The following is a 25748-nucleotide window of genomic DNA, read 5'->3' on the forward strand; positions in this document are numbered from 1 at the left end:
GGCAGAGGATAATCCACTGTATCTATTTTAGCACAACTTTAGCAGCACTGATGAATATTTTAAAAATTTCTGTCATATTCCCATCTAGATATACGTAAGCATTTTACATCACTAATCAGCATGCACACTTCTCAACTTGGATGTTTCCACCTATCTTTCATGCTTAGTTCTTATCTGCATTATATTCCATCATGTCATTATTCCTTCCTTTTCTTTTTTTTTTTTTTTTTCTCTAAATTTATTTATTTGACAGACAGAGATCACAAGTAAGGAGAGAGGCAGGCAGAGAGAGAGGAAGGGAAGCAGGCTCCTTGTTGAGCAGAGAGCCCAATGCGGGGCTCGATCCCAGGACCCTGAGATCATGACCCGAGCCAAAGGCAGAGGCTTTAACTTACTGAGCCACCCAGGCACCCCTCCTTCCTTTTCTTTTTAAGTAAGCTCTAAACCCAACGTGGGGCTTGAACTCACGACCCTGAGATCAAGAGTCCCACAAGGAACCCCAGTATCTTCCAACTTTTTTGTGTCAAATTATAGAGCAATGAACATATTCATCTACTTAATTTTTTCTTCTGAATAATTACTTCCTTTGAAGAGATAATTAAAAATATAAACACTGAATCAAAAAGTACAGATAATTTTATAGCTTAATACATACAGCTAAATTGTTTTCCAAAGGGTATCAGAAACCACTGATTTATGAGTTGTACCAATTTATAAGCAATTCTGTATCAAGTGCATGCCTTGTTATGTTTATTTACATTTTTTTAATGAATGTTACCAAATGCTTTCCTATATTTATTTGTGTTATTTCCACTGTAGGAGTGCCAGTTTATGATCTTTACCCACTTAGTGGTCAAGATTTGGTAGTAATATTTTAATGAGGTCTTTATAAAGCATACATACTAATCCTTAGTCCATTTAACTTATCTGTTATGGTTTTCACTTTTTCGGTGTACATTTTCCTTCCTTTTTCATTAAATCATTCGTTAAAATGTTTAACATTTACTAACTCTGAAGGCTCAAACTTTCAGATCATTTTAACAGTTAATCTGTCATAATTTCTACCAAAATATGCTATGTAAGATTTTAATTTTTTATATCATCAATATGGCCATCCATCCCTTTTAATTTATTACACTCTTTCCAAACTTAGAAAATTATCGTACTTTCAGGTTTGGGATAAATTTTATTTACTACTAGCTATTTTATGAAATGAAATAGAATTTTCTTCAAGTTATCAATTATCCTATTATTCATTAAATACTCTTCACTTAAGGTATCTATGGCTCTATTTCATAGGATCTACCAGCCAGTGTTTACACCAGTGCCACATATTTTTAGTCACTGGCACTTTGTTACTATGTTTACTATTTTCTAAAATCTAGGACAATTGTTCTTCACTCATTACTTTCAGGAAAAATGTTTTCCCCTTAAGGGAAAGAGCAAATAAATGTATAAGTCGCACTGGATTAGCTTAATTACTGTCTTAATGCAGATTACAGACAATACTCTTTTCAAAGAGTTGTAAGGAAGTTCCAGCAAGGCAAAGTCATGCCTAAACAAACAAACAAACAAACATACAAAACCACGTTTTCCCTAAAGATTCCCTGAAGAGTTAGCACGCTGTACATTACCAGCTCTACATTCTGTGCCATGGTAGGTATTTCCTTTAGTACTTGCAATTTAGGGGCAGTTTAGACCAGGGGTCAGCAAATGGTTTCCATAAAGATGGCCAGATAGTAAATGCCTTAAATTTCAGGGCCATGGAGTCTTTGTCACATATTCTTCTTAGTTTTGCTTTTGGTTTTTGTTTGTTTGTTTTACAATCTCCTAAAAATATCAATACTGTTCTCAGGTTGTGCACTCTACAAATACAGGCTGTCAGGCCCCAGTCTGCCGACCACTGAGATTTAGATATAAGCCTATACAAAGACTAGGATTTATTTACTTCTGGAGACCTGTTCTACACTCTGTGATTCCAAGCAATTCGTAAGGAAAATGCATTCCTTCCTTCCTTTGTAAACTGTCTCCTAGCCCTTTCAAAAACACAAAGCTCACCTCTCAAATGAACTGATAGATCTCCATCTACCTAAGTTCATCTACTCACCTCATTCTCCACTTAGAGCGCTGGGCCTACTGTGCTTTTACTATTGTAAAACTGGATTACTATGTCCACAGTTAGCAGTAAATGAACAGATAACATGTAGGACATTCAACAACACTCAACGATGACTTAAAAGAAAGGAATTCAACTTTAAAAAATTTTTTCAATATAAAACTATTTTTGTTTTTCCCATCCATTGCTTTTGCGACATTTTATCACAATGAAAAGATCCACAACGAAAAATTCTATAATTATTCATGTTGATGTTAAAAAACCTGCCTAGTCTAGAAATTGTTAAGTAGATATACCTGGTAATTATTAATAAAATATCTTCTAGGCTGGAGTAGAATACATCTACACTTAAGTCTCTTAGTATTTGCAACTCTGAAAATTGTAGATGGCATTGTGATCTTAAAAATCCAGATACAAATTACCTTGTTAAGACAAGAAATGATATGACTGAGGTCAATCCAAGGAGCACCCGCTTCTGTCACCTGATGGAAAAGATGATCCCTAAAGAGTTTCAAAAGATAACGGTCTCCAGTCTCCGACCAGGTAGGATCCTTCTGAAACCTGGGGAAAGGTAATATTTTACCTCAATAATCCATGCTGTCTACCACATGGCCATGTTGATTCTTCAGACTCCGTACTAGTTTATTTTTATTGTTTTCTCTGATAAGGAAGTAGGGTGTGGGGGTGTGTGTGGGGGGGGGGTGTGTGTGGGTGTGATTTATTTTTTTAATCCTCCTAAAGTTAAAGGGAGGCTAAAAACATTTTGTTTTCAAATTTTATGTGCAGATTGCTAAATTTTTAAAAACTAATTTCACACAACATGAAAGTATACGAATATCAGTTTCTAAGTCTCAAAGGCAATCATCCCTTTCACACTCCTATTTTATAATCACTTTCTTATTTAAGCTCCTACCATTAGATAAAATGGAGGAAAAAGAAAATGTCTTAGAAGATCTTTAGAAATAGCTTAAAGAGATTCTTTTCCTCCTCTCACCTTTAGGGTATGGAGTAGAGAGATATGATCAGATATGTGTTTAACTTTACTGGTAAGCATAAAATAGAGAAATGTTTAAGGAAACAAAAACATTTCTCTATTTTATGCTTACATAAAATAACTAGAGAACAGTGACAGTGATCATCTGGTCAAAACAACCACTGTCACTTTCCAGTGACCTCTGGAATTTATGGTCTAGTGAGGAAAACAGATGTTCAAATAAGCAAAGAAAGTTGCATACTGAGGTAACGCCATCAAGAGAAAGGGAAATGGTATGCAATAGAAACATGAATTCATCTGGGAAGGCAAGGGAAGCTTTCCACAGGAAGCAGTGGATGCTCTTCCCAGAGGAAGTAGGTCCTGGTCAGAGGCAGCAGTATTTGCAAGGAACAGAGCATGCAGCACTTTAGAAACTCAGCAAAGATCAGTGCTGGATGCGATTGGGGATGGGAAAAGAAAGAGGCCAAGGGAGAGACAGAGAATAAGAGCAAGGAGAGGGAAGAGAAAAGACAAGAACAAAGGGGGAGAGAAGGCAAGAGCAGGGAGGAGAAACTTAAAAGAAAAAAAAAATGAGGCTGATTTGAAGCAAAGATAGGAAGGGAGAGATCAGATTATGCAGTCTTGGTTAAAAAACTAGGTCTGGGAAAAACCAAACAAACAGGCCTGTCTTCTAAGAACAAAATGGAAAGCCTACCACATGGCTGAAACACAATCATATGAGTTTTGCAAAGATCACTCCAGGGACTTTCAATTAAAATGCTAATTAAACACACCCATTTATCTCCATTCCATTTCAAAACCCCACCAAATTGACAATAAATGTCTAAAAAGGGATATAATAAACACACAATGACAAAGTGAGCAGGAGCAACAACAGAAGAGAAAATTGGAAGGTGAAAAACAGGTAACTGGTATGATCAGCTGACTTGAAAAAACGGAACTCGGATGCTACAGAAGGCACAAACAAAAAGGGGAAGCCACAAAAGCAGGCCAGACCAGAGAGGCCCAGGAAGGGAAATCATTGGTACCACTGAAAGCGCAGGTATAAACTAAAGCTGGAAATGGCAGAACTGATGAAAAGTTCTATAAATAACAAATAGATAACCTCTTTTTCATCCCTGCCTCCACTTCTGCTTTGCAGAAATTTGCCTGAAAGGGTACCAGAAATCTTTCTAGACAGGGTGAACAAAGAAGCTCCAGCCTCCAGGATGCCACGAAGAGCAAGAGATGGTGGCTGAGACTATTTAACCAACACTTTCCTTTTACTTTGGCTACCCAAAGCTAGACTCTGGGTTTACACTACAGACAAAGGCTGAACAATTTTTTTCTGGATATGAACTTGCCCAAGAGAAATTCTGACATTTAAGAATCTACCAAAAACAAGCAAAAATTATACATAACAACATCACACTACTTTGCCACACATTCTACAATCCCTGACCCCGCAAGGACCTTCCCGTTTTTAGCTTTTTAGATGAAAAAGGTCATTTTTAAAAAAGTTTATTCATTTATTTTTTTAGTAATCTCCACACCCAATGTAGGAATCAAACTTACAACCCCAAGATCAAGAGTTACATGCTCTTCTGACTGAGCCAGCCGGGTACCCTGAAAAAGGTCATTTTTAATATGAATGCACAGCCAAGGATCAGAAATCCTTTGGAAAATGAACAAAACAAAACAAAACAAAATCTTGATTCCTATGAGATATTGCAGGGAACAGAACTTAGAACAAAACAAAACCTAACCAAAAATCTTTAACTGAGAGTCTCAGAGAAACAAGAATTAGATGCTGAAGACAAACATTTAGAGAACAGAAAGTTCTTGAAAATTAAAAATATGACAACAGAAACTTAAATATTCACAAACAGATTAGAAAAAAAAACTTTTATTTTTAGACAAAATAAATTGAGATAATTAACTAGAAAGTAGAACAAAAAGATACAATAAAGAAAACAGTAGAGAATATTAGAAAATCAATTGTCATGGTCTAACATCTGAGCAATGGAAATTCCAAAGAGTGAAATTATCAAAGAAACAATGAAGAACTGAAGGACATCAGTTTTCAATTATTAAAAGGGTCTGGATACCAGTTAATTCATCAAAATGAATCAACAAGGCATACACCAAGGCAAATCACTGTGAATTTCTGAACATCATTGATAAAGATTCTAAAAGCACAGGGGAAGGGCAAGGGTTTGAAAAGAAAATGGCTTTGAATCTGGAAGTTAAAAGACAATGGTGTAATGCTTCAAATTTTGACAGAAATTATCATTAGTATTACTTAACTATGTACTAGAGGTACCAGCCAACACAATCACTCCAGAGAAAGTAAAAGTATAGAAATTAGGAAGGAGGAAATGTAACTATATTTGGAGATAGGACTATGTGTCTAAGAAACCCAAGAAAATCTAGTGAAAAACTATCCAAACACTAAGATACCAGGGTACAAAATGTACAGAAATCAGTAATTTTTATGTGCTCCGATAATAAGCAATCTAAGAATTTATTAGATTAAGAAGATTAGACTAGATTAAGAAGAAAGAATGGGCGGGAGGTTCGCATTTACAATAGCAACAAGAAAAAATACCTAGTAAACTTTGTGTGCTACAACAACATAAGGCACAACTTCAGCATTTAAGAATAGTAAAGTAGGCGTTAACAAGTATGATGACAGACCATTACCTTAGTTAAGAAACTCAACATCTATAAACTCAAATGTTCCTTAAATTTATTAATGAACACGTTAACTTCTCAAAAAAATACCATCAGGTTTACTGATTTTTTTTAAGCAAAAAAGCTGATTCTAGAATTTATATAGAAAATTAAGCTGTTTTAGGAAAACAAATTAACAGGCAATGAAATGGAGATAAGAAAGAACTAGCACCTACCAGATTTTAGAACATTAGTCATTAAAATACTAATGTGAAAGAAGTGCTGCCTTAAAACAGCGCAGAAAAGCTAGACTACGCAATAAATAACTTTTGGGCTACTGGGTAGTCTTCTGAGGGGAAAGGGTAGAGGAGCTGAATACATACCTCATACCCTATATAAATTCCACATATATAAAAATTTAATATGAAAAAAAGTAAAACCATAAGTACTCTAGAAGAAACCATGAGGTAATTCCTTTAAAATAGTGGGAGTAGAAAAGGCCTTTCTCCATTCTATGATTCAAAATCCAAAAGCGTAAGAGAAGCTTGATCAATTAAGACTACATATATAAATGTCTGCATGGAAAAAAACTGAGCAGAGTCAAAAGAAAAATGACAAACTAAAAAGAAAATGATCACAAAGGATAACTCTCTCTAGCTTGTACACATCAAAAAGACAATTCAACTGTAAATAAAAATGAACCAAGGATATGGACAGGAAAAGGAAGAGAAATGGATCAAAAACATAAAAATGACAGGCAACATGCTTGTAAAAGTTAATACAAAATAAAACTGCACTGAGATTCAATCTCTCATCTAACAGGTTGACAAAAATCCACAAGCTGAAAAAGTATTGCTGGCAAAAGGCTCTCATGCCTCATATACTGGGAAACCCTTCTGTTAACAGTCTACAGTTACACAACCACAGACCTAACAATCACAACTGGGCCTGTATCCATGCACATATAAAACTAAGTATGCATTAAGTCAGTCCCTGCAAGACTGTTTATACTAGCAAAACACTGAAAACAACTCAAATGTCTATTGATAAGGAACTGGAGAAATAAATTATGGTGTATCCACAGAATGGACTATTACACAGCTATATCGATTACAGAAGCAGAGCATTAGGTTAAGAGTATGGACTCTGGAACCATACTGTCTGGATTCAAATTCTGGCTCATATACTCACTAATGATGTGACCCTGTTAAAGGTATTTAACTTTTTTTTAAAAAGACTTTCTTTATTTGAGAGAGAATGAGAGTGAGCGAGAGCAGGAGCAAGGAAGAGGGACAGAGGGAAAGGAGAAGCAGACTCCCCAGTGAGCAGGGAGTCCGACATGGTACCTGATCCCAGGACTCCAGGATCAAGACCTGAGCTGAAGGCAGACACTTAACTGACTGAGCCACCCAGGTGCCCAGTTTTTAACCTCTTTATGCCCAAATATCTCTGTTAAGTGGGAATACTAATGGTACCTGCACCACAAGGTTGTTATGAGGAGTAAGGTTAGGTCATATTTGTAAACTACTGAGAATAGTGTTTGGTATATGCGAAACATACCCAAACAAAAAGATTTCCAAAATACAGTTAGGAGGAAAAAGCAACATACAGAACACTGTGCATAGTCTACAATTTGTATATATTAAAAAGGGGGAGGAGGGAGATTAGAATATATCATTGTAACTCAGAAATCTTTATATAAAATAAAGATTAGTGGGAGAAAGTGGAAAGACTGGGGACGTTAAAAGTAGATTTTTTTTCACTGCAAACCCTTTTCTGCTTTTCAAAAAACTGGTTCATATTAATCTACTCAAAAGACTTAATTAATAAAAAGAATTTTCTGAGGACTATCTAGAATTCTATACTCACTCATACTATCAATAAAGTGTAAAAACAGAATAAAGGTATTTTCAGACTTAAAAAGACTCAAAAAACTCACCTTTCTCAGGAAGTTACAGGAGGACGTGCTCCAATAAATCAAAAGAGTAAACCAAGGAAAAAGGCAAGAGACAAGGTATCCAACACAAAGGGAGAGACAATGAGAACTCCCAGGATAATAGTGAAGGGAAGCTCCAGTTCTAAAGTGTAAGTGTGAGCAGGCTTAAAGCTCAACCAGCCCAGATAGGAACAGAAGGACAGAGGCTCCAGGGGCAATTTCTCTAAGGGGGAGAAAAAAAAAGGAGCTGATAGGTTACCTATTTTTGACCATATGGAAAGGTGTTTCATAACTCTGGCAGCGAGTCTGGAATAAACTGGTGGTCAATATTTTTTCATTTGCTTAGTTTTCTATATAAGACAATTAATAACCCCAGGAAAACAAAAATAAAAAAAAAATACAGAAGAAAGAAACTATAGTCATGGTTTACTATGTGGTGCAACTATGAACAAATTTACCCTGTTACACTGATGTCAACACTGAATGAAGATTTAACTCAAAATTATGGACTAAGTGGTAGAACGTGCATATTTGTGTGTGTGTTTGGTTAAGGGAAGGGGTATGAAAGACAAACCCTCATCTTCCATAGGACAAAGTCATTAGCTGAGTTAAATACTGGGGGAAAAAAAAATCAAGAAATAGTACTATAAGCATATCAACTTTTAAATAAATAAATGCCAGAAGAAACAGCCAGAAGTTTTTTTTTTCCTAATGTCATCTTCTCTTCATTTAGAAAAATTATCATGAAAAATACTAATTGAGTTTTTCTTTTTAACTTCGAAGGGAAGTGAACATGAATTCTGTGGTCAAAAAAACTCCCTCAAGAAATATTTATGTATCATCTATCCCTATTAACAGAAGTAATGTTCCTGTAACGTCACTTACACTACATGACAACAGCTATAATACTGTTCCACCTGTCCTTGATAGTTACTACAGTTAGTACAGACATCAACTCTACTTCTTTCTTGAACATATGGTAACTCTAACCTGCAAATGAGGCAGAACTAAATGACAAATAATATAAGGTGGTGGTGTCATTGATATGATGGCTATAAATAATGCCCTTTAATAGAAGACAGGGGGCATGTAACCATTAGACCTGTCTGAAGTCTCTAATCTGCCTACGGTAAACTGAACTGACCACACTTCAAAAGGGAGACAGGATAGAGGCAGTATGGATTGTCATAACATGTTCCCTCCTGTATAAACCACAACAGAGTGTTCTAACAGTATCTTTTCTGTATATGTATGTGTGTGTGGAATCCCTAAGAAAAACCACATCTAGGCTATAGTTAAAAAGCAGCATCCTAATTGCTACCACAGCAGGCTTAAGGTCACTTCACATGAGAATTTTTCTCTTTTTCCAAATAAAACCAGTAAGATTAAGGAAAACACATTCCTGTTAGCACCCCTGATTGAAAATATATTGTAAAATACTGAAAATCCTTACTCCGGCCTCTCATTGATTGTTCCCAATTTTGCTAGAAGCCTAAACAGTCTTCCATTTTGAACCTCCTATAACACATTTTGAAAAGAAAGAGAGTATTAATATTTCAGCTAACCGAATATAAAAGCAAAATTTTACAAAACTGGTATCCTATACCAATATTACCTTTAACCAATAAATACTAAATCATAAAATCCCCACCTTTTGGTTATAGTTTTGAATATAGTATTTCCATTTCATTCAACAGTAATATTCAAGAAGATCATGCAGCTGGGCATTTTTAAGAACGGTTAAAGTAACGTACATGAAAAACAACATCAAGACTATGTCAACTGACTGTAGCAAAATCATGAAGAGAAAAAAAAATGCCCAGAGGACATAAGAAATCAAAATACTGAACCTTAAGTTTGGACAAATATATCTGCAAATGGTCTTAGCCAATTATGCCCTATACTTAGCACAAAAATTACTATGTTTTCTCTCTCTCTACACATACAGGTGCCAAGTGTGTATATCTCTTTGTAACTAGATCGTTACCTTTGCAAGGTCTTCCTCTATGACATCATTTCTCATTTGAGCAGCATCCAATTGAGTATAAAATCGAGCACCAATCATGGGCATGATGTCATTTACACTTCGCATCCTGTTTTGGTCAGTCAACAAATACCTGGTGAAGATGAAGAATCACTTGAATGTCAAACACGTAATTTAAAAAACAACACAACCCACAAGCACATAGCTGTCGCTGCTACCATCGTATTAGTTTACATAAATTCGAAAACATTTTTTCATGCAAGTCAAGTTCACTTGTAAGACTTAATGATTTCTCAGGCGCCTGGGTGGCTCAGTTGGTTCAGCACCTGCCTTCGGCTCAGGTCATGATCCCAGAGTCCCGGGATCGAGTCCCGCATCAGGCTCCCAGCTCCACGTGGAGTCTGCTTCTCCCTTCTCATGCTCTCACTCTCTCTCAAATGGATAAATAAAATCTTAAAAAAAAAAGGGGGGGGGGGCGCCTCGGTGGCTCAGTGGGTTAAAGCCTCTGCCTTCGGCTCGGGTCATGATCCCAGAGTCCTGGGATCTGGCCCCGCATTGGGCTCTCTGCTCGGCAGGGAGCCTGCTTCCTCCTCTCTCTCTGCCTGCCTCTCTGCCTACTTGTGATCTCTGTCTGTCAAATAAATAAATAAAATCTTTTAAAAATAAATAAATAAATAAATAAATAAGAAAGACTTAATAATTTCTCTGGAAAATTTTAAGAGCCAATGGAAGAAATAAGTCTCTTCTACATCTTTGCTATTATGAAAATGAGAAAGGAAAGTTGAGTAGGGTTACACTTAATCATTTCCATTCTCAAACCCTTTCTTACAATAGTGGGACATGAAAAGACTGTTACAAACTTTTTGGGATGGGTGAAATAGGGGGTGATTATAGGGAAGAGATTTTTCCATTGCTCTTCAAAACAATTTTTGAAACTAAAACTGGGTCTTCAATTTTGATAAATTAAACAAGGCTCAACTTTTTAGGAAGCTGCCTTCTGCTCTGCAACTTCATTCACCAGTTGTCATGTTATGCACTAACATACATCAGAAGAGACCAATTCAGTTTCTTCTACCATTATAATTGAGGCAGAAAAATACTACATTTTAAAAAGCTACCTGCTAGAATACAAAGATGACCGTGACCTGTTACTGCCTATTCTGACCAGTGAGCCATTTCCTAACCATTCTCACTAAAGTAGCCTCCCCTTCTCACACTCTCTGCTTATAATTCTGTCTTACTTTCTTCACTGGACTTTAGCACTACCTGCAAACACCTTATTTGTTTACATGTTTGTTATCTCCTCCTCATTAAGTGGAAGCTCCAGAAGTTAGGGATTTTGTTCATCTTGTTCACAGTATCTTCAGTCTGGCACAGAAAAGGCATTCTTTTCTTGAATAAAATACTCGTGTGGATAATCTATGTCTTAGCTATTTTTCTGTAATTACTGACATATTTATATCTAACTACTTAAAGTTATTACAAGCTTTGTAACTCTGGCAAGTTACTTTTACCTCTCCATGCCTCAGTTTTGTCATCTCTAAAATGGAGCTAATTTATAGGGTTATTGGGAAAAATAATTCATTCACATCAGTTCAAAAGTACCTAATACACAGTCTTTTGCTCTACACAACTGTTATTAGTATGAAAGTACTGCTTTTTTACTTAATTTTTATTATGGAAAATTTATAGACAGAATAGTATAATGAATGTCCATGTACCCATCACCCAGTTTTGACAATTATTAACATATGGCTAGTTTGTTACAATTATATCCTTTACTCCCAGTTTTTTAAAAAGAAAATTTGGAGATTACTACTTGAGATTATTTGAAACATCCTAGATGTTGCAAATTAAGGCTAGGAATCACTGCTGTGAAAACATATGAAACAAATATTTTCATTTGAAAGAGCAATCATCTGATTATTAATAGGAACACTGGGCAACTACTGGCTTCCAGGACTCTGTCATGAGCAACGACATTTACACTAGTGTAACAAAGCACAAATGGGCATCCCCATCCTCTAACCCTCAATTCTATATCCAGGACTAGTCCAAAAAAGAAACTGAGCCATCCAAGACTACAAAAAAAAAATCACAAGAAACAGCTTAAAACTAAGACACTGAAAAGGATCATTGTTCTCCAACTGCTTCTAGAACAGAATGGGAAAAATGTCAAGAGATAGCCTAGCATCTGTTCTCTAGAACAACTTATAAGAATTATGGTTGTCCACCCTCTAGAATTCCCTAATGTTAGATATATCTTTCACAGATATATATTTCTGTGATGACTGTACTCCACAGTGGGTTCCTCCTAAGTCAAATACATTTCAAGCCTATACTCAAGGACTTCTTGAGAGTCTGAAGATACTGGAGTAGAAGCAAAGGGACCCTGATGAACATGCTTTCTGGAGTGGATGTTTTGGCTACAGAGTCTGTAACTGGATCACATCAGAGGTTTATTTATGACAGCGTTCAGAGAGATACTGATCACTCTAGAGCAGTACTGTCTAACCGCACTTTCTGAGATTATGGGATATATTAGCCAGAAGCCACATGTGGCTTTTGAGCTCTTGAAATGTGGCTAGTGCAACTGAAGAACTAATTTATTTTATTTTAAACTTAAAAAGTTTATGTAGCTAGTGAATACCAATGCAACTTTAGAGGCCAAATGTTTAAAACATCAATAACTAAATACACTGGTATGTGAATTTATTCGAAGAAATATATACTTAACAATAAAGAATTTAAAGGTTGTTTAACTGTGTTCTGCCTGATTTTGAATAGTAAGAACTAAAATACAATCACTATTAAAAGATCTTTATGAAAAAGCTGTCTCATCTCATGATCATTACATACACTTAATTGTATAGTAAAACTTACAAAATCAGATTCTTCAGGTCAGAGGAGTAGTTGATTGTCACCAGTTCCATGGCTTTCTGTAAATTTTCTCGCTGAATTCCTGCCAAAGAGTTGCAAGCCAAAGCCAACACAACTTTTCCTAATGATATCAGATCTGCTTGCTGACATGGAAGAATAAATATTACTTTTAATTTTTATTTTATAAGGCACAAATATAATACACTGCCACTACTGCCAGCACCTTTACAAAAAAGCTGCAGAACTCCCAGCACACGGTTCTCAAATACTGGCGCTCAGAATCACCTGGGAGCTGGTAAGATGAGCCTCTCCACCAGAGATTCTCATTTGGTAGATTCTCATTTGGTCTGGATGAGCAGGCCCAACATTTTAAAAGCACCCAGACAATTCTGATGAATGTAGCTCCAAGAAACATTACTCTGAGCAATTTACAAGCCAACTATGGGATTGCTGCTTTAAAATTTAAAAAAAAAATTTTTTTTAAATTTAGACAGAGCTGACATTCTTGTTACAAGAAATTTAAGGCTGGTTACTATACACTCGCTTTACTATGATTATTACAACTTATAGTATGCCCCTGTTTTACTTTCCATTATACCCAAAATACAGTGGGAGTTTGAGGAATTATTTGAAGAAAAGTTATTCCTTTATTCCGAACACAACATAACCATTACCTGATTTCAGAGCATGTTTTTTTAGAACATCGAAAACACTGCAAACCCCAATGACATCCTGTCTGCCCTTGTTTCCAAAATTTTTTCCTTATATTATAACAGTTCTTTGAGAGCTCTGTAGTCACCTGGTATCTATCCAACTATCTCTCTATCTGCCTGCCTGCTTACCTCCCTACCTGTTTATTTTTTAAGATGTACCACTCTGAGGCTTTCCTTCTAAAAGAATTTTCAAAAGACAGCTAGCTGAATTGAGGTAAGCTCTCTATTACCTATTACAACTCCAGGAAACAGAATGGTTATCCAAAGTGGCCCTTCTTGGCAGGTACCTATAATAATTATATGCCTAGGAGAATGGAATAGCTCAGCATTAAATACAATCATTTGAAGTAATTTCGACAGAAAACTGTAGATCTTCAAGATCTGAGACCTGATCTGAATTGCTGGATACACTTACTGAATACTGATTTACTATAAAAAAGTTTTCAAATCTAACTATGCATTAAAATCAACTGAGGAGCTTAAAAAAAAAAATCACCCTATGACCATCCCCTTGACCCCAATTCTGGTGTTACCAGTCTGGAGTAAGACCTAGGTATTAGAATTTTTCAAAGTTTCCACAAGAATTCTGGTATGCAGCCAGGGTTAAGAATCACTGGCTTCGTGGAACGTGGAATGTTTATAAATGGTATAGTTGCAGAATAGGTGAATATTTGAAGGAAGTCACTAATGAAACTTAAGCACTATATAGCTATCCTTAACATTTTATGCAACATTTTATAATAAAGTATAAATTAGAAGTCAAACTCCCATTACTAAAATAACATCAAAAAATCCAAATTCAAAAATTCATCCAAAACCAGCATTGATGAATCTAACACTTTGAACATGAGATCCTATAACCAACCAGTGGAAAAATGGATTAAAAAAACTACTTTGACTCTATCAGAATAAGAGATGCCAAGGATTTATGTCAAAGAAACTTTTTACAACTTCATTTGTGGTACAGAGTTAGGAGCCCAGAAAGGCAGGAGGGGAGGTGGCATGGGAAGGAGCACTATTACTGTTGCCAACGCTTCTGTTCTCCGGAGGGCACTGCTATGAACGAACTCAAAAAGGATTCCCCTCAGTCATTCTCAAGGTCAAGTAAAATATTCCAAGTTATATAATGAAACCATAAAAATGTGGGTCAAGAGAAATCAGTACATGTAAATGTTAAATGTAAATTTCTGTGTTTCAATCCCATATCCTCAGCAAACTGAAGGTTGCTATTAGTTACCAAGTATTTGAGCAGCATGTATCAACACACAGCCTCCCAACCCTTAAAACAATAGAATTTTCAGTTCGGCTCCACCCTGAATTGATGCTGTAACTAAATCTCCCACCTAGAACACTCCAGTATTTCCTATTAATGAGACAGGAAAACAAAGTCCAAGATAGCTGAAAGACTGGGTGGGATTTTAAAATAAGAACATCTGATTTTGAATACATCCCACCACCTTTCTAAAGCTGACTCAAGGTGGGAATGCCCACTTTTAGAAATAAGGTATACACATCACATAATCCAGATTAAATTAGAAATGATTTTAACTAAGAGGTTCATGAAGTCCTGTTTAATTAAGAGAGTTTAACATCATAAAAGCTTAGTAACTCTCCTTTCCTTATTTGCCAGCTAAATAGTTTTCCATTTGTTATTTTGCTTCTTACCTCCATCTGGTTTTTCCCCCCATTTGTTGAATTCTGGAGGTTTTCCCCCCACTCATTTTCAGTTTCTTCCTGATTCTTGATTTCTTGATTTTTCTCTGATTCTATCTATGGCTCTACTTATGTCCACTTTACTGAAAGTCAGTCTCTATTCACGTGTCTGAAACAGACTATGAAAAATAGACTACAAGAAACAATGCACTCCTTTCTCATGTACCCTCTTCTCTACAATCACAATCCCCCACTGGGACTATCTTTAATTCTCTCCTTTACCTTACCATAAGCTATATGAAAAATCTTCCACACAAATATCACCCACCCCCAAAAAATAAAGGGGGAAAAAAAAAAGAAAACCTGAGATATCCTTTACTGCTGGAAAATAAAGCGAAGGTGATGACTGGTTGAAAGCAGTCTGAGTTTATGAATGAAGGCAGTTCCTAACTTACCAGTCAATTGTCCCAAATGCTTACTTAAGAGTAGTTTGTTTGGAACTCTAGGGTTATTTTTTCTTAAAAAGAGTTGTTTGTCAAGGTAACTACACAACCACTAACATAACTGAAATAATGTATATTCACAAAGAAAAAAGGGAAGATAATACTGCTATGATACTCACAGAAAACCAAAATCAAAGTAGTCTTATACCAGGAATTTTTTTTTTAAAAGAACTCTACTCAAGAATAAAGAAGAATGAGAGCCTTAAAGCTATACTTGTAAAAAAACAAAACTGTAAGGTGTTTCATTTTTTAGTGAGGACCTGGGGTTTCCAGATACTTGCAATAGAGTTAGGTGGCACTGGTTCTAAATAATGTCTAATTTCTCCTCAAAAATTCAGTATTATTTTCCTGGATACATGAAAAATCACTAATATTTCAGTCAATAATCAGTCACTTCTAGAAGGAAAGGGATTAGGAAGAAAAATCTCCAGAGCTTGTTAGTCAGGCACCAGGTGTAAGAAGCTAAGAAGGAAAGTCACTAAGAACCACCACCCTAGATAAGAAAGAATGAGCAAATCCCCTTGGGCAGAAGAAAGCTGCTGGGGGAAAATAGTAGTCAAATTCTTCTGTGTGGTGCCCACTAGATGGTGCTACCAACCAGGACAGCTTGGCTGCTGCTGAGTTTGGCTGGGCAGGAGCAGAGGGGAAGGAAGATGTGGTAAGGCCGCATACAACTCAAAGTGATGAGTGGCTCTAAATCTTGGGGACTGTACTGTCCCTGGTTCTGCAGTAAAAGAGGTTTACACATGAATTGGATTACTAGGCATTACTTAGACTCTACTCGTTCTCATTCTTTTTCTTTTTGTTCAGAAATTTTGGCTTATAATATAAAGCAAACTAAAATCTTTTTTTTAAGGATTAAAACAAAACAAGTCGAAATGAGAAGGCAATGAAAAGGTAGTGTTTTTTTCCTTCCTTGTTTCTCCATGTAATTAAGAGATTCTGCCTTATACCAAACGTCTATCAGTTAATAAATGTTCAGAAACACCAAAAATTTCTCACACAAAAATTAACATTGTCTTAAAACAGCACCTGCATATCCTCTAAAAAATGTGAAGTACTGCAATGATGAATGATATGAAATAATTACTTTACAGGGCCGTGTTACTTGCACAGAGTAATCAAGGCAAAAGCAACACACTTAATGCTCCCTGCAGAGACAGGGTCTTATTCTCCTAGGCCTTGTATTAATCAAGAAGTATGAAATAAACAGCAAAAAACATCAAAGGGGCCTAGATCTACACTATTATTATGACTAGACTAGAATCAAATTCTGATTATATACAAGGAGTATGCAAAAGAAAAAATTTAGAAAATGGCAATATAATAATATTCCTTCAAAAATATTTCTAAAATTTTTGGATTGGTAGGGGGACAATATCTAAAAGTAAAAATAACAGCTATAATCTTAACACATTAAAGAATTGAAAAAAAGGAAAATGTCAATTAATATTATTTATTCAACTAATTAATCTGTTTTAATCTATGCTGAAGAAAAATTTCCTCATCACATAAATACATTTTCATTTGAACAGTTAGTCTTTGACACTGTCATTAACTTTATATATTCCCACTTGTAAGGGCTCTAAACTACATTCATAACATTCATAACTCACAGTTGGCACAGAGACACCCCCAGAATAAATTGAAATACAGATTTAACACCCCAGAAACACTTAAAAAATAAAATCTGTCTTAAAAGAAAATCAAGCCTTAAGTTATTAAGGAAGTACCCATGTTCATTCTTACTCACCTGGTATTGAGCCATTAATGCCAATGGATTATTATTCTGACTGTTATCAAATGTTAAAACATCAAAAACTCCAACACAATTTACTCGCAACCTTTAAAGACCAGAGAATTGTTTAAAAATTATTAAAATGAAAATTTTTTTTAAATTTAACATTTCCTATATTATTAGGAAGGATCTCAGAATATTATCTAGTCTAACCTCCCCATGTAACCTCTATCAAACACCACTTTAGAGGTGAGTTGGAAATTAAGGCTCAAAAATACTAATGACAGGCCTATAATGTTATAGAAGCCAGAAATGGATAAACTCAGGACTAGGTCTTTTTCAGGCCAATGGTCTTTTCACCACACCAAGCTGCTTCTTTATTAGTTATTCATGAAAGAGAACTAATTAGATTTCTCACATTTGCTGAAGATGTATTAGGTACCACTCACATGTATTAGTCATTCAATTTTACATGTATTAATCATTCAATCCTCTCAATAATCTTCTGAGAGAGGTACCTTATAAATGTGGAACAGATAATAATAGTACCTGTCTTACAAGGTTGTTGCATACACAGAAGTTACAGAACTTGCTCAGGATCATATAAATAGCAACTAACAGACTTAGAATATGACGAACCCAAATAACCAGGTACCAAATCTTGAGCTCTTTATGCTATGCTGTCTGAGATAACTCTCAAAATTACAGTAATTCGAATAAAACTGGTGAAGTCAAGGGCTGTTACTTGATTTTGTGTCAGTGGTTCTCAAAGCAGGGGACCCAGTGAAAGCAACAGCATCACCTAAGAACTTGCTGGAAATGTAAATTCTTAGGCCTGCTGAAGGAGAACTCTGGGGTGGAACCCCACTTGATCTTAGCCAAAAGGCCGAGAAGCGATTCTGGGGTGGAACCCAATAGAGTGTGCTTATTAATGAGCCCTCCAGGTAATTCTGTTTCATGCTACAATCTGAGAACCACAGTTATACACAGAAAAGGTATATTGATATTATGTCTATATCCCCCCAACCCTAACTATATATACTTTCCAAACCCTTACAAGATTCTTGGTTAATAATCAGGCATTTTATTAAGAATTCAACATTTCTTTTTTAAACTTACAAATGAACTCAAAGTCACAGCAGTTGTTCTGGATGGAATACATGAAAAGGTAGAATTAAATCAGTTTACTAAGCTGTCATAGGTTAGACATGCAATAAAGAAACCAAAACTCAAAATGCTAGTACCTTGTTTTGCCAGTTATCAGAATCTTTGTTGGGTCCATAACTCGACATGCCAAACCTGCTGTGTGAATGGTACGCAATGCAGAACTCAGTTGGACGATATATGCCCAAATAAGAGACTCTGGCAATAATCCTGCATGCTGTCTGGGCAATGGTCCATCATGCTGACCTACAAAACAAAAATGACACCTTTTAAATAACCAACTGAAATACTAAAACATCAAACCAAAATTAACAAAAAAATTCATGTATCATGGCACAATCTGTCAATTTATTTATTTCAAAAATTTTATTTATTTATTTGAGAGAGAGAGAGCGCACACAGGAGAGTAAAGGGAGAAGAAGGCTTCCCACTGAGCAGAGAGCCCTATGTGGGGCTAGATCCCAGGTCCCCGGGATCACGACCTGAGCCGAAGGCAGACACTTAACCAACTGAGCCACTCAGGTGCCCCGTAACTTGTCAATTTATACATACCTACATATAAACTTATATGTTTATTAATACATTATATGATATACTAATATCTATCACATACATTAAAATATATAATATATAAATATAAGTTTATATATTTATTTATTTATTTATAAAGTTTAGTTTATTAGTAAGAAATTAAGAGACAAACTCCAATTTCCTATTTACGAGATTATACCTTTATACTGTTAGTAGCAGCAGAGCTCTCACTGAAGTTCTCTTTTCTGTGGCCATTGTAATTGCCGAATAAACAAAATTATTTAAAGAATTTATATTTATTTAGTTGTGAACCAAATAAATATAAATTCTGAATAAAAACAGGATGGTGAAGATTATTATTTTACTTAAAATAATCTTAGCCTCTATTATTGTTCAGGTAGGTGAACAATTTCATTCTGTGGCTTGAAAGAAAAATGAGTCTCTACCATCATTTATGCTGAATATTTTCTTATTCTCCATAAACTGCCCAGTCTCGTTTCTTACAGCCATGTCAGTTAGGCAGGATGGTATCCAACTCATAAAAATATAAATGTAAAACACTGAGTATCACTATCTAATATCATATCTAATAATATCATATCTAATAATGAAACAAAAATAATCCGATCTATCATGAGAGGAATAATTTTGATTCTAACATTTTTTTTTTTTTTTGAGAGATAGAGAACAGGCACATAAACAGGGGTGGGAGGGAGTTGGGAGCGGGGAGGGGAAGAGGGAGAGGAGGAGAGAGAGAATCTTAAGCAGGTTCTATGCCCAGCACAGAGCCCGATGTAGGGCTTGATCTCACGACTCTGAGATCATAACTTGAGCCAAAATCGAGAATTGGGTGCTTAACTGACTGAGTGGCCCAGATGCCCCTCATCTCTTGTTTAAGTGCTTCTTGAGGGTGCCTGGGTGGCTCAGTCCATTAAGCGACTGCCTTCAGCTCACATCACGATCCTAGAGTCCCTATCAGGCTCCCTGCTCAGCGGGGAGTCTGCTTCTCCCTTTGCCCCTCTCCCCTTTCACATTCTCCCTCTCTCAAATAAATAAAATCTTAAAAAAGAAAAAAATGCTTCTTAATACTATTTCCTGGGTCACTGGTAATCCTTAAATCAGTGGAAAAGGAGCCACATAAATTTAATAAAGATTTTTAAATTATTTCAGGGAATACGACCTTATAAATTCAAGTGTTCTTATGACTGAACAAATTTTTTGTGAATTAGGTATAAGAGCAACACAGTTAAATGTTAACTTCAGAGGTAATAAAGAGCAAATCTGTGGATTGGGATTACACTTCCAAGAAAAGACAAATACGAAATTAAAAAACTGCTTTCCCTCAATTTCAACAGGTTGAAGATAACACATTCTGGAAAACAGTGTTAAATAACTCAAAAAGTGGCTCTAGTGACAAATGTCAAGACATCATCAAAGATGACTATGAAGATTTTAGATCAAACTATTTAATGAACATGGTAATAAGAAAAAAGTATTTATAGCAAACACAGTGCTTGCTTACTCTGTGCCAGACTCTGTCTTAACCTTTATTATTGTTAACAGCAGCAGAGCCTCCTGGTGCCATTTTAAACCTCTCATCACAACTCCTATAGTACAGTTTGACATGATTATTCCCATTTTCTGAACTAGTATATTTCTTATATGTAATCTTTTAATTTGCGCCAAGTTAAATAGTATAAGAAAATGGTAGAATTCCATCTATGTCTCTCCAAAAGTTTATACACACACTTTTTTCTTTCTTTAATATTCACAATAGGAAAACTGACAATTGCCTCGTATGAGAAGTTACTACAAACTGAAGTATATACAGTATGTCCAAGGAAATCTACTATTCAAACAATATTTTCAAATATCAGAAAAAGGAATGACTCCTTTGAAAATGTAAATATAATAAATCAAATAATCAATCAACACCAAAAATAAAGATTAAAAAACTAACTAGAAAGGAGTGCTAGCATCAGTGGTTCTCAACAGGGGTCAATTCTGCTCCTTAGGTCACATTTGGCAATGTATGGAGATATTTTTGGTGTCACTACTGGAGAAGGGGCTTGCTATTGGCATCTAAAGGGTAGGGGCCAGGGCTGCTGTTTAACATCCTGGAATGCACAGGACAGCCCCCACAAAATCATTATCCAGCCCTAAATGTCAACAGTGCTGAGGTTGAGAAACCCAGCTATAAATTAAAGCCAACAGTCATCTCACAGGTGTTACTACTAAAATAAACTTGAACAACTACAGCTATATTCATCTATAGGAAAAGTTATACCACATCCCCTTCAACAAAATTATGTATGTGTCTACAGATGACAAGGCAAAAGGAAAAAAAAAATGACCACACCATATGACCAGATTTTTAACGTGAAAACAGCCATGTAACCACAGCTTTCTTCTTCCAACTGCCAGAAAGCAAAGTTACAAGTAAACAGAAGTAATATATTTTTATCCACAATTCAGAGTCTTTAAGGAGTCACAATCCAAAAGATAGTATAACGTGGATTCACATCTTTCTTCCTCCTTAGTTATTCTCAGTATGTACTCAAGAAAATTTTAAAGAGATTAAAAGCCACAGTAAAAAATGCAATGGTTTGTCAACTTCAGTAATAAACATTTTTTAAAAAGAATTCAACGCTTCTTTTCCTCTCCCTAAACAAGAGAATGATATATACATTTTCCTCTCCAAATAAAAGTTAATTAACAGACATCTCAAAATGGACCTACTTTTACTCTGAAGTTATTTTACCCTTTAATAAACATCTATTGGAACATAGCTACAATATTTTGGTTCTTTGAATTACGAATACTGGAAAGGGGCAGAAAAAGAAAATATTCCCTGCTTAAGTAAACGTTACCTGAGAATTTATTTCGAAGACTAATTCCTTAAGTAACATGAAGTCCTACCTTTAAAAAAAGCATCTTTTTAGAGAAATCATTTCATAAATGCTATATAGTCACACTGGACTATGAGTCATTAAATTATATTCAGAGAATACAAAACTTAGGGGGAAAATGGGGGTTTTGGGGGTGGGGTGGGGTGAGCCTGGTGGTGGGTATTACGGAGGGCACGTATTGCATGGAGCACTGGGTGTGGTGCATAAACAATGAATTTTGGAACACTGAAAAAAAATTAATTTTAAAAAAAGAAATAACAAAGATTAAAAAAAGAAAATACTTAAAATAAATGAAAGATGCAATGACACAAAATGATAAAAGGAAAAGGAAATGATATGAAAGGAGACCAAAAAAAACCAAAACAAAACAAAAAACCAAGACTGGAAAGAAATATATGAAGAGATGATAATGGCTGTGCTTTGGGCAGTGAAGCTACAGGCATCATTTTTCAAAATCTTTCTTCAGAAAGCACTGTATTTTTAAAGGAAAAAAAATGTTTAAAAGGAAAAACTTTTATCATATTCTTGGTTATTCAGTCTTCAAATACCTCCACGAATCTTTCACACCCTGTCTTCATCTCAGTCTACACACACACTACCCTATTTCCCAGCTGGTTACGGATTGACTTCAATTCTTTAAGACATTTCTTTTTAAAATGCACTATGATTACAGGAACAAATTTACATACATTTTAAAATACAAAACTACTCTTTCACAGAGCAAAAGCATTTGTCAAAACATAGTGCGCTTGCATCTTTTTCTTACCCCACTTTCTCTTTGTGAAATAGGCATCAGCATTAGGGTCATTAAAGTGTCTGCTCATCATAGTCTCTCCTCCAGCATGGAAATCATATGCAAACACAAGAGCTTAAAATAAAACACAAACACTCATTACTGCAATCTGACTTCAAATAATGAAGCCCATAAGCAGAAAGACAAGTACAAATTACTCACAAGGCTCTGCAAATGCTTTAGTGGTAAATACTTCACGCAAGGTTACAATATTTGAGTGCTGAATTTTTTTCCACATATCGACCAACACCATGCACTTTGTGTTAACAAGACGAAAACCTGGAAAAGAAAATCTTTTCAACTCAACTGTAAATGACATCTCCCCTTTATTCCGTCAGAAATGTGAAGAAAAAGCCATGTTATGTATCATTTGTGAGCTATTAATTTCCAAATGAAATACGTTTATTTATTACCCTTTAAACTTGCATATTAAGTAAATAAATATATGCAGGAATATTTCAGTAATCTTAGCCTCAATAACATGCTTCAAAAAGAAGATAATTTATCTTCCTTACCATGTATCCTCCGAAGGCAATATGGCAGATCATCTTTGCTATTTACAGCTTTGTAGCAAGATGTAATGTATCCAAAATTACTTGATTTCTGTATCCGGTTGGGTGGTGGCAGTGGTTCTAGAGGGAATAGGCTATGGTAGCTGTCAACTTCTGTAGGGACTGCTAGAGTAATTCATAGGAAGACAACTTTAACTTCCTGATATTCATCAATCTCTCAGAGTAATAAAGAAATCCAATCTACCATAAACCACTGGTATTAAAACATACTTTTGAATTCTGGAAGTGTCAACATTCATAACAATTCTATAAACCAAACTGGTCTCACTATCAATAAAAATAGGCATTATAAAACAACAAAAGAACAACCAGATTTCATACACTCGAAAACATTTCTTATCTCTAATAGCACAATACAACTCTTTGTTTCTCAGCTATTAGAAACAATTTGTGTTATCACTTAGAGATGTTGAACATTTCTTGATTCTGATGTTGAATAAAAATCAAGACAGATTGTGTGTCTATAAAGTTTACACAAAATATACTTAGTGGTGTTAAGCATATGAATTCTTGCTTTTTAAGGCATAAAGAAATTCAGAACAAGTAACATTAAATTAGAGCATATGTGTGACATGTCTGTGTATGTATGTGTAAATATGGCAATCTATCAGAACGTTCAACCATAGGGTAGAATAGCACAATTTTAATCCCTAGCAAAGTATAAAAGAAAAAAAATGAAAACAACTTTATCATCATGCTTTCAATGTTCCTCAAAGTAAGAAAAATGTTTAAGAATAATCGGGATAATGCATTGGAATTTGCTCATGATACTCTAGTTAGGCATTGAAAAAAACTATTTATCTTGAATCCCAATTTGTTGTTTCTTATAAAGACTAAATGTATTCAGTGGCTGGTTTCTCTATAGAGTATAGGCAATTTCTCTTCTGTTATTGGTTTTACAATCCAAAACGACAAGAGTTTTCTAATGCTTCACATATAATCAAATTACATTTTCCAATTGGACAGCTTCCATTCTGTTAAATATCTTGAATGACTCAGGAATGTTCAAGATATTTCAAATGAAAAGCAAGCTAGTGAACATGCAGAATATTCACAGGAAATCATCTAAGGAATACAGCAAAAACTTTAACAATTGTAACCTCTGAGTGGGAGGATTTTTATTCTCTTCTTTACACTAGTTCACACTTGCCAAATTTGTTACAATAAATATGTTTAACACTATTTATATTTTTTATTTTTATTCTTCACTAGAGAATGAGAACATGTACATGCAAGCGGGAAGGGGGAGGGAGGGCAGAGGGAGAGGGAGAGAATCTTAAGAGCACTCCACAATGAATGCAGAACCCAACATGGGTCTTCATCTCACAACCCTGAAATCATGACCTGAGACAAAACAAGAGTCAGACACTTAGCCAACTAAGCCACCCAGGCAACCCTGTTTAACACTATTTTAAAAACACAGCAGTAAATCTCTAAAAACAAAACAAAAAAGACAAACCAGACAAAAACCACCAATAATTTTTTACTTATGACTGTTAAGTAATACATATAAAACCCTATGAAAAAAACTGTCATTCCAGAAGACAGGTTCAAAACGACCCCTCTTGCCTTTACTAAATTCTTACATTCACTAACTCTTAGTTTTTGAACCATAGGAGACAGAACTCTCTATTTCGTAAGGAAAATAAGGATCACATGTCTAGACAGGGAGCTGGGATGCAAACTCTGGACTCCGATTTTTTTATAGTCTTGTGCTCTTAACCCCAGACAGTATTTTGGCCATAGTGCAAAACAAACACTGATTCAATCTAACTTTCAAAACAAGGTCAAGCAGCACGTTCTTCTGAAATAAAGCAGTACAAGGGAGGTATATACACACAAGGGAATATAGCTATAATTTCTGCCCCTTTATTTTTTAATGATCAGCGTAATTTCCACATACAGATGATGAATAAAATTTTGTTTTCTGGGTATTTCATGGGGAGCATCTAATAAGAGGAAGTCATTAATTTCAAAATAGTAAAAATATGGTGAGTGCCTACTATGTATTAATGAAATACAGGTTATCAAGACACTTAGAAAAGAACGACAGATTTACAGAAAATATAATACAGTAAAAGGAAAATAGCTATGAAACTAGTACAACTCACTGTGGCACTGGTCCTTACATTTTCGCACCCCTCAGAATCATAGAGAGGATTAATTCACAGTTTGTTGGGCCTCATGCCCAGTGTTTATTTAGTAGATCTTAAGTAGGGCCTAAGAATTTGTCATTCTAACAGGTTTCCAGGTCATACAGAAAAGATGCTGCTGGGTCAAGGACCAGAGTTTGAGAACCACTACACATGGAAACAGAAGGGAGAAGGGAGCCATTCCCAAGGATACTAGGAAAGATATAACAGAAGATTTGGTACATATACTACAAACTGAAGGATGAGACTGCTTTCAGTGAGCTAAAACGACCCAAGAAGAGTGCTTCGCTTTACGGCGAGAGAGTGAAGAGAACCACCACCACCAAGGCTTGAATGTGTACACTGTGTTCAGGAACTGTGAAATCTCATGTGGTGGGAGAATACGGTACACCACAGAGGAGGTGCCAAGTGGAGAAAAAACTGACAGAGTTATGTTGGGACTGGATCAGAGGGAAAT

The 25748-nt window shown here is 35.5% G+C and overlaps 1 protein-coding gene across 1 annotated transcript in view; it reads right to left on the reverse strand.

Annotated features, from left to right (window-relative positions):
• Positions 1-25748, reverse strand: part of PAN3 (poly(A) specific ribonuclease subunit PAN3) — a gene marked incomplete at its 5' end in the record, with an annotated part of 127428 nt that overhangs the window by 1276 nt on the left and 100404 nt on the right. The window contains 9 exons of the mRNA XM_080798069.1: positions 2539-2677; positions 9152-9216; positions 9686-9815; positions 12566-12705; positions 17185-17275; positions 18414-18579; positions 22540-22641; positions 22729-22845; positions 23082-23243. Of these exons, the coding sequence (XP_080654195.1) occupies positions 2539-2677; positions 9152-9216; positions 9686-9815; positions 12566-12705; positions 17185-17275; positions 18414-18579; positions 22540-22641; positions 22729-22845; positions 23082-23243 (1112 nt within the window). The remainder of the gene's footprint in view (positions 1-2538; positions 2678-9151; positions 9217-9685; positions 9816-12565; positions 12706-17184; positions 17276-18413; positions 18580-22539; positions 22642-22728; positions 22846-23081; positions 23244-25748) is intronic.

The sequence above is a fragment of the Martes martes genome (assembly GCF_963455335.1).
Source record: "Martes martes genome assembly, chromosome: 3".
NCBI lineage: Eukaryota > Metazoa > Chordata > Mammalia > Carnivora > Mustelidae > Martes > Martes martes.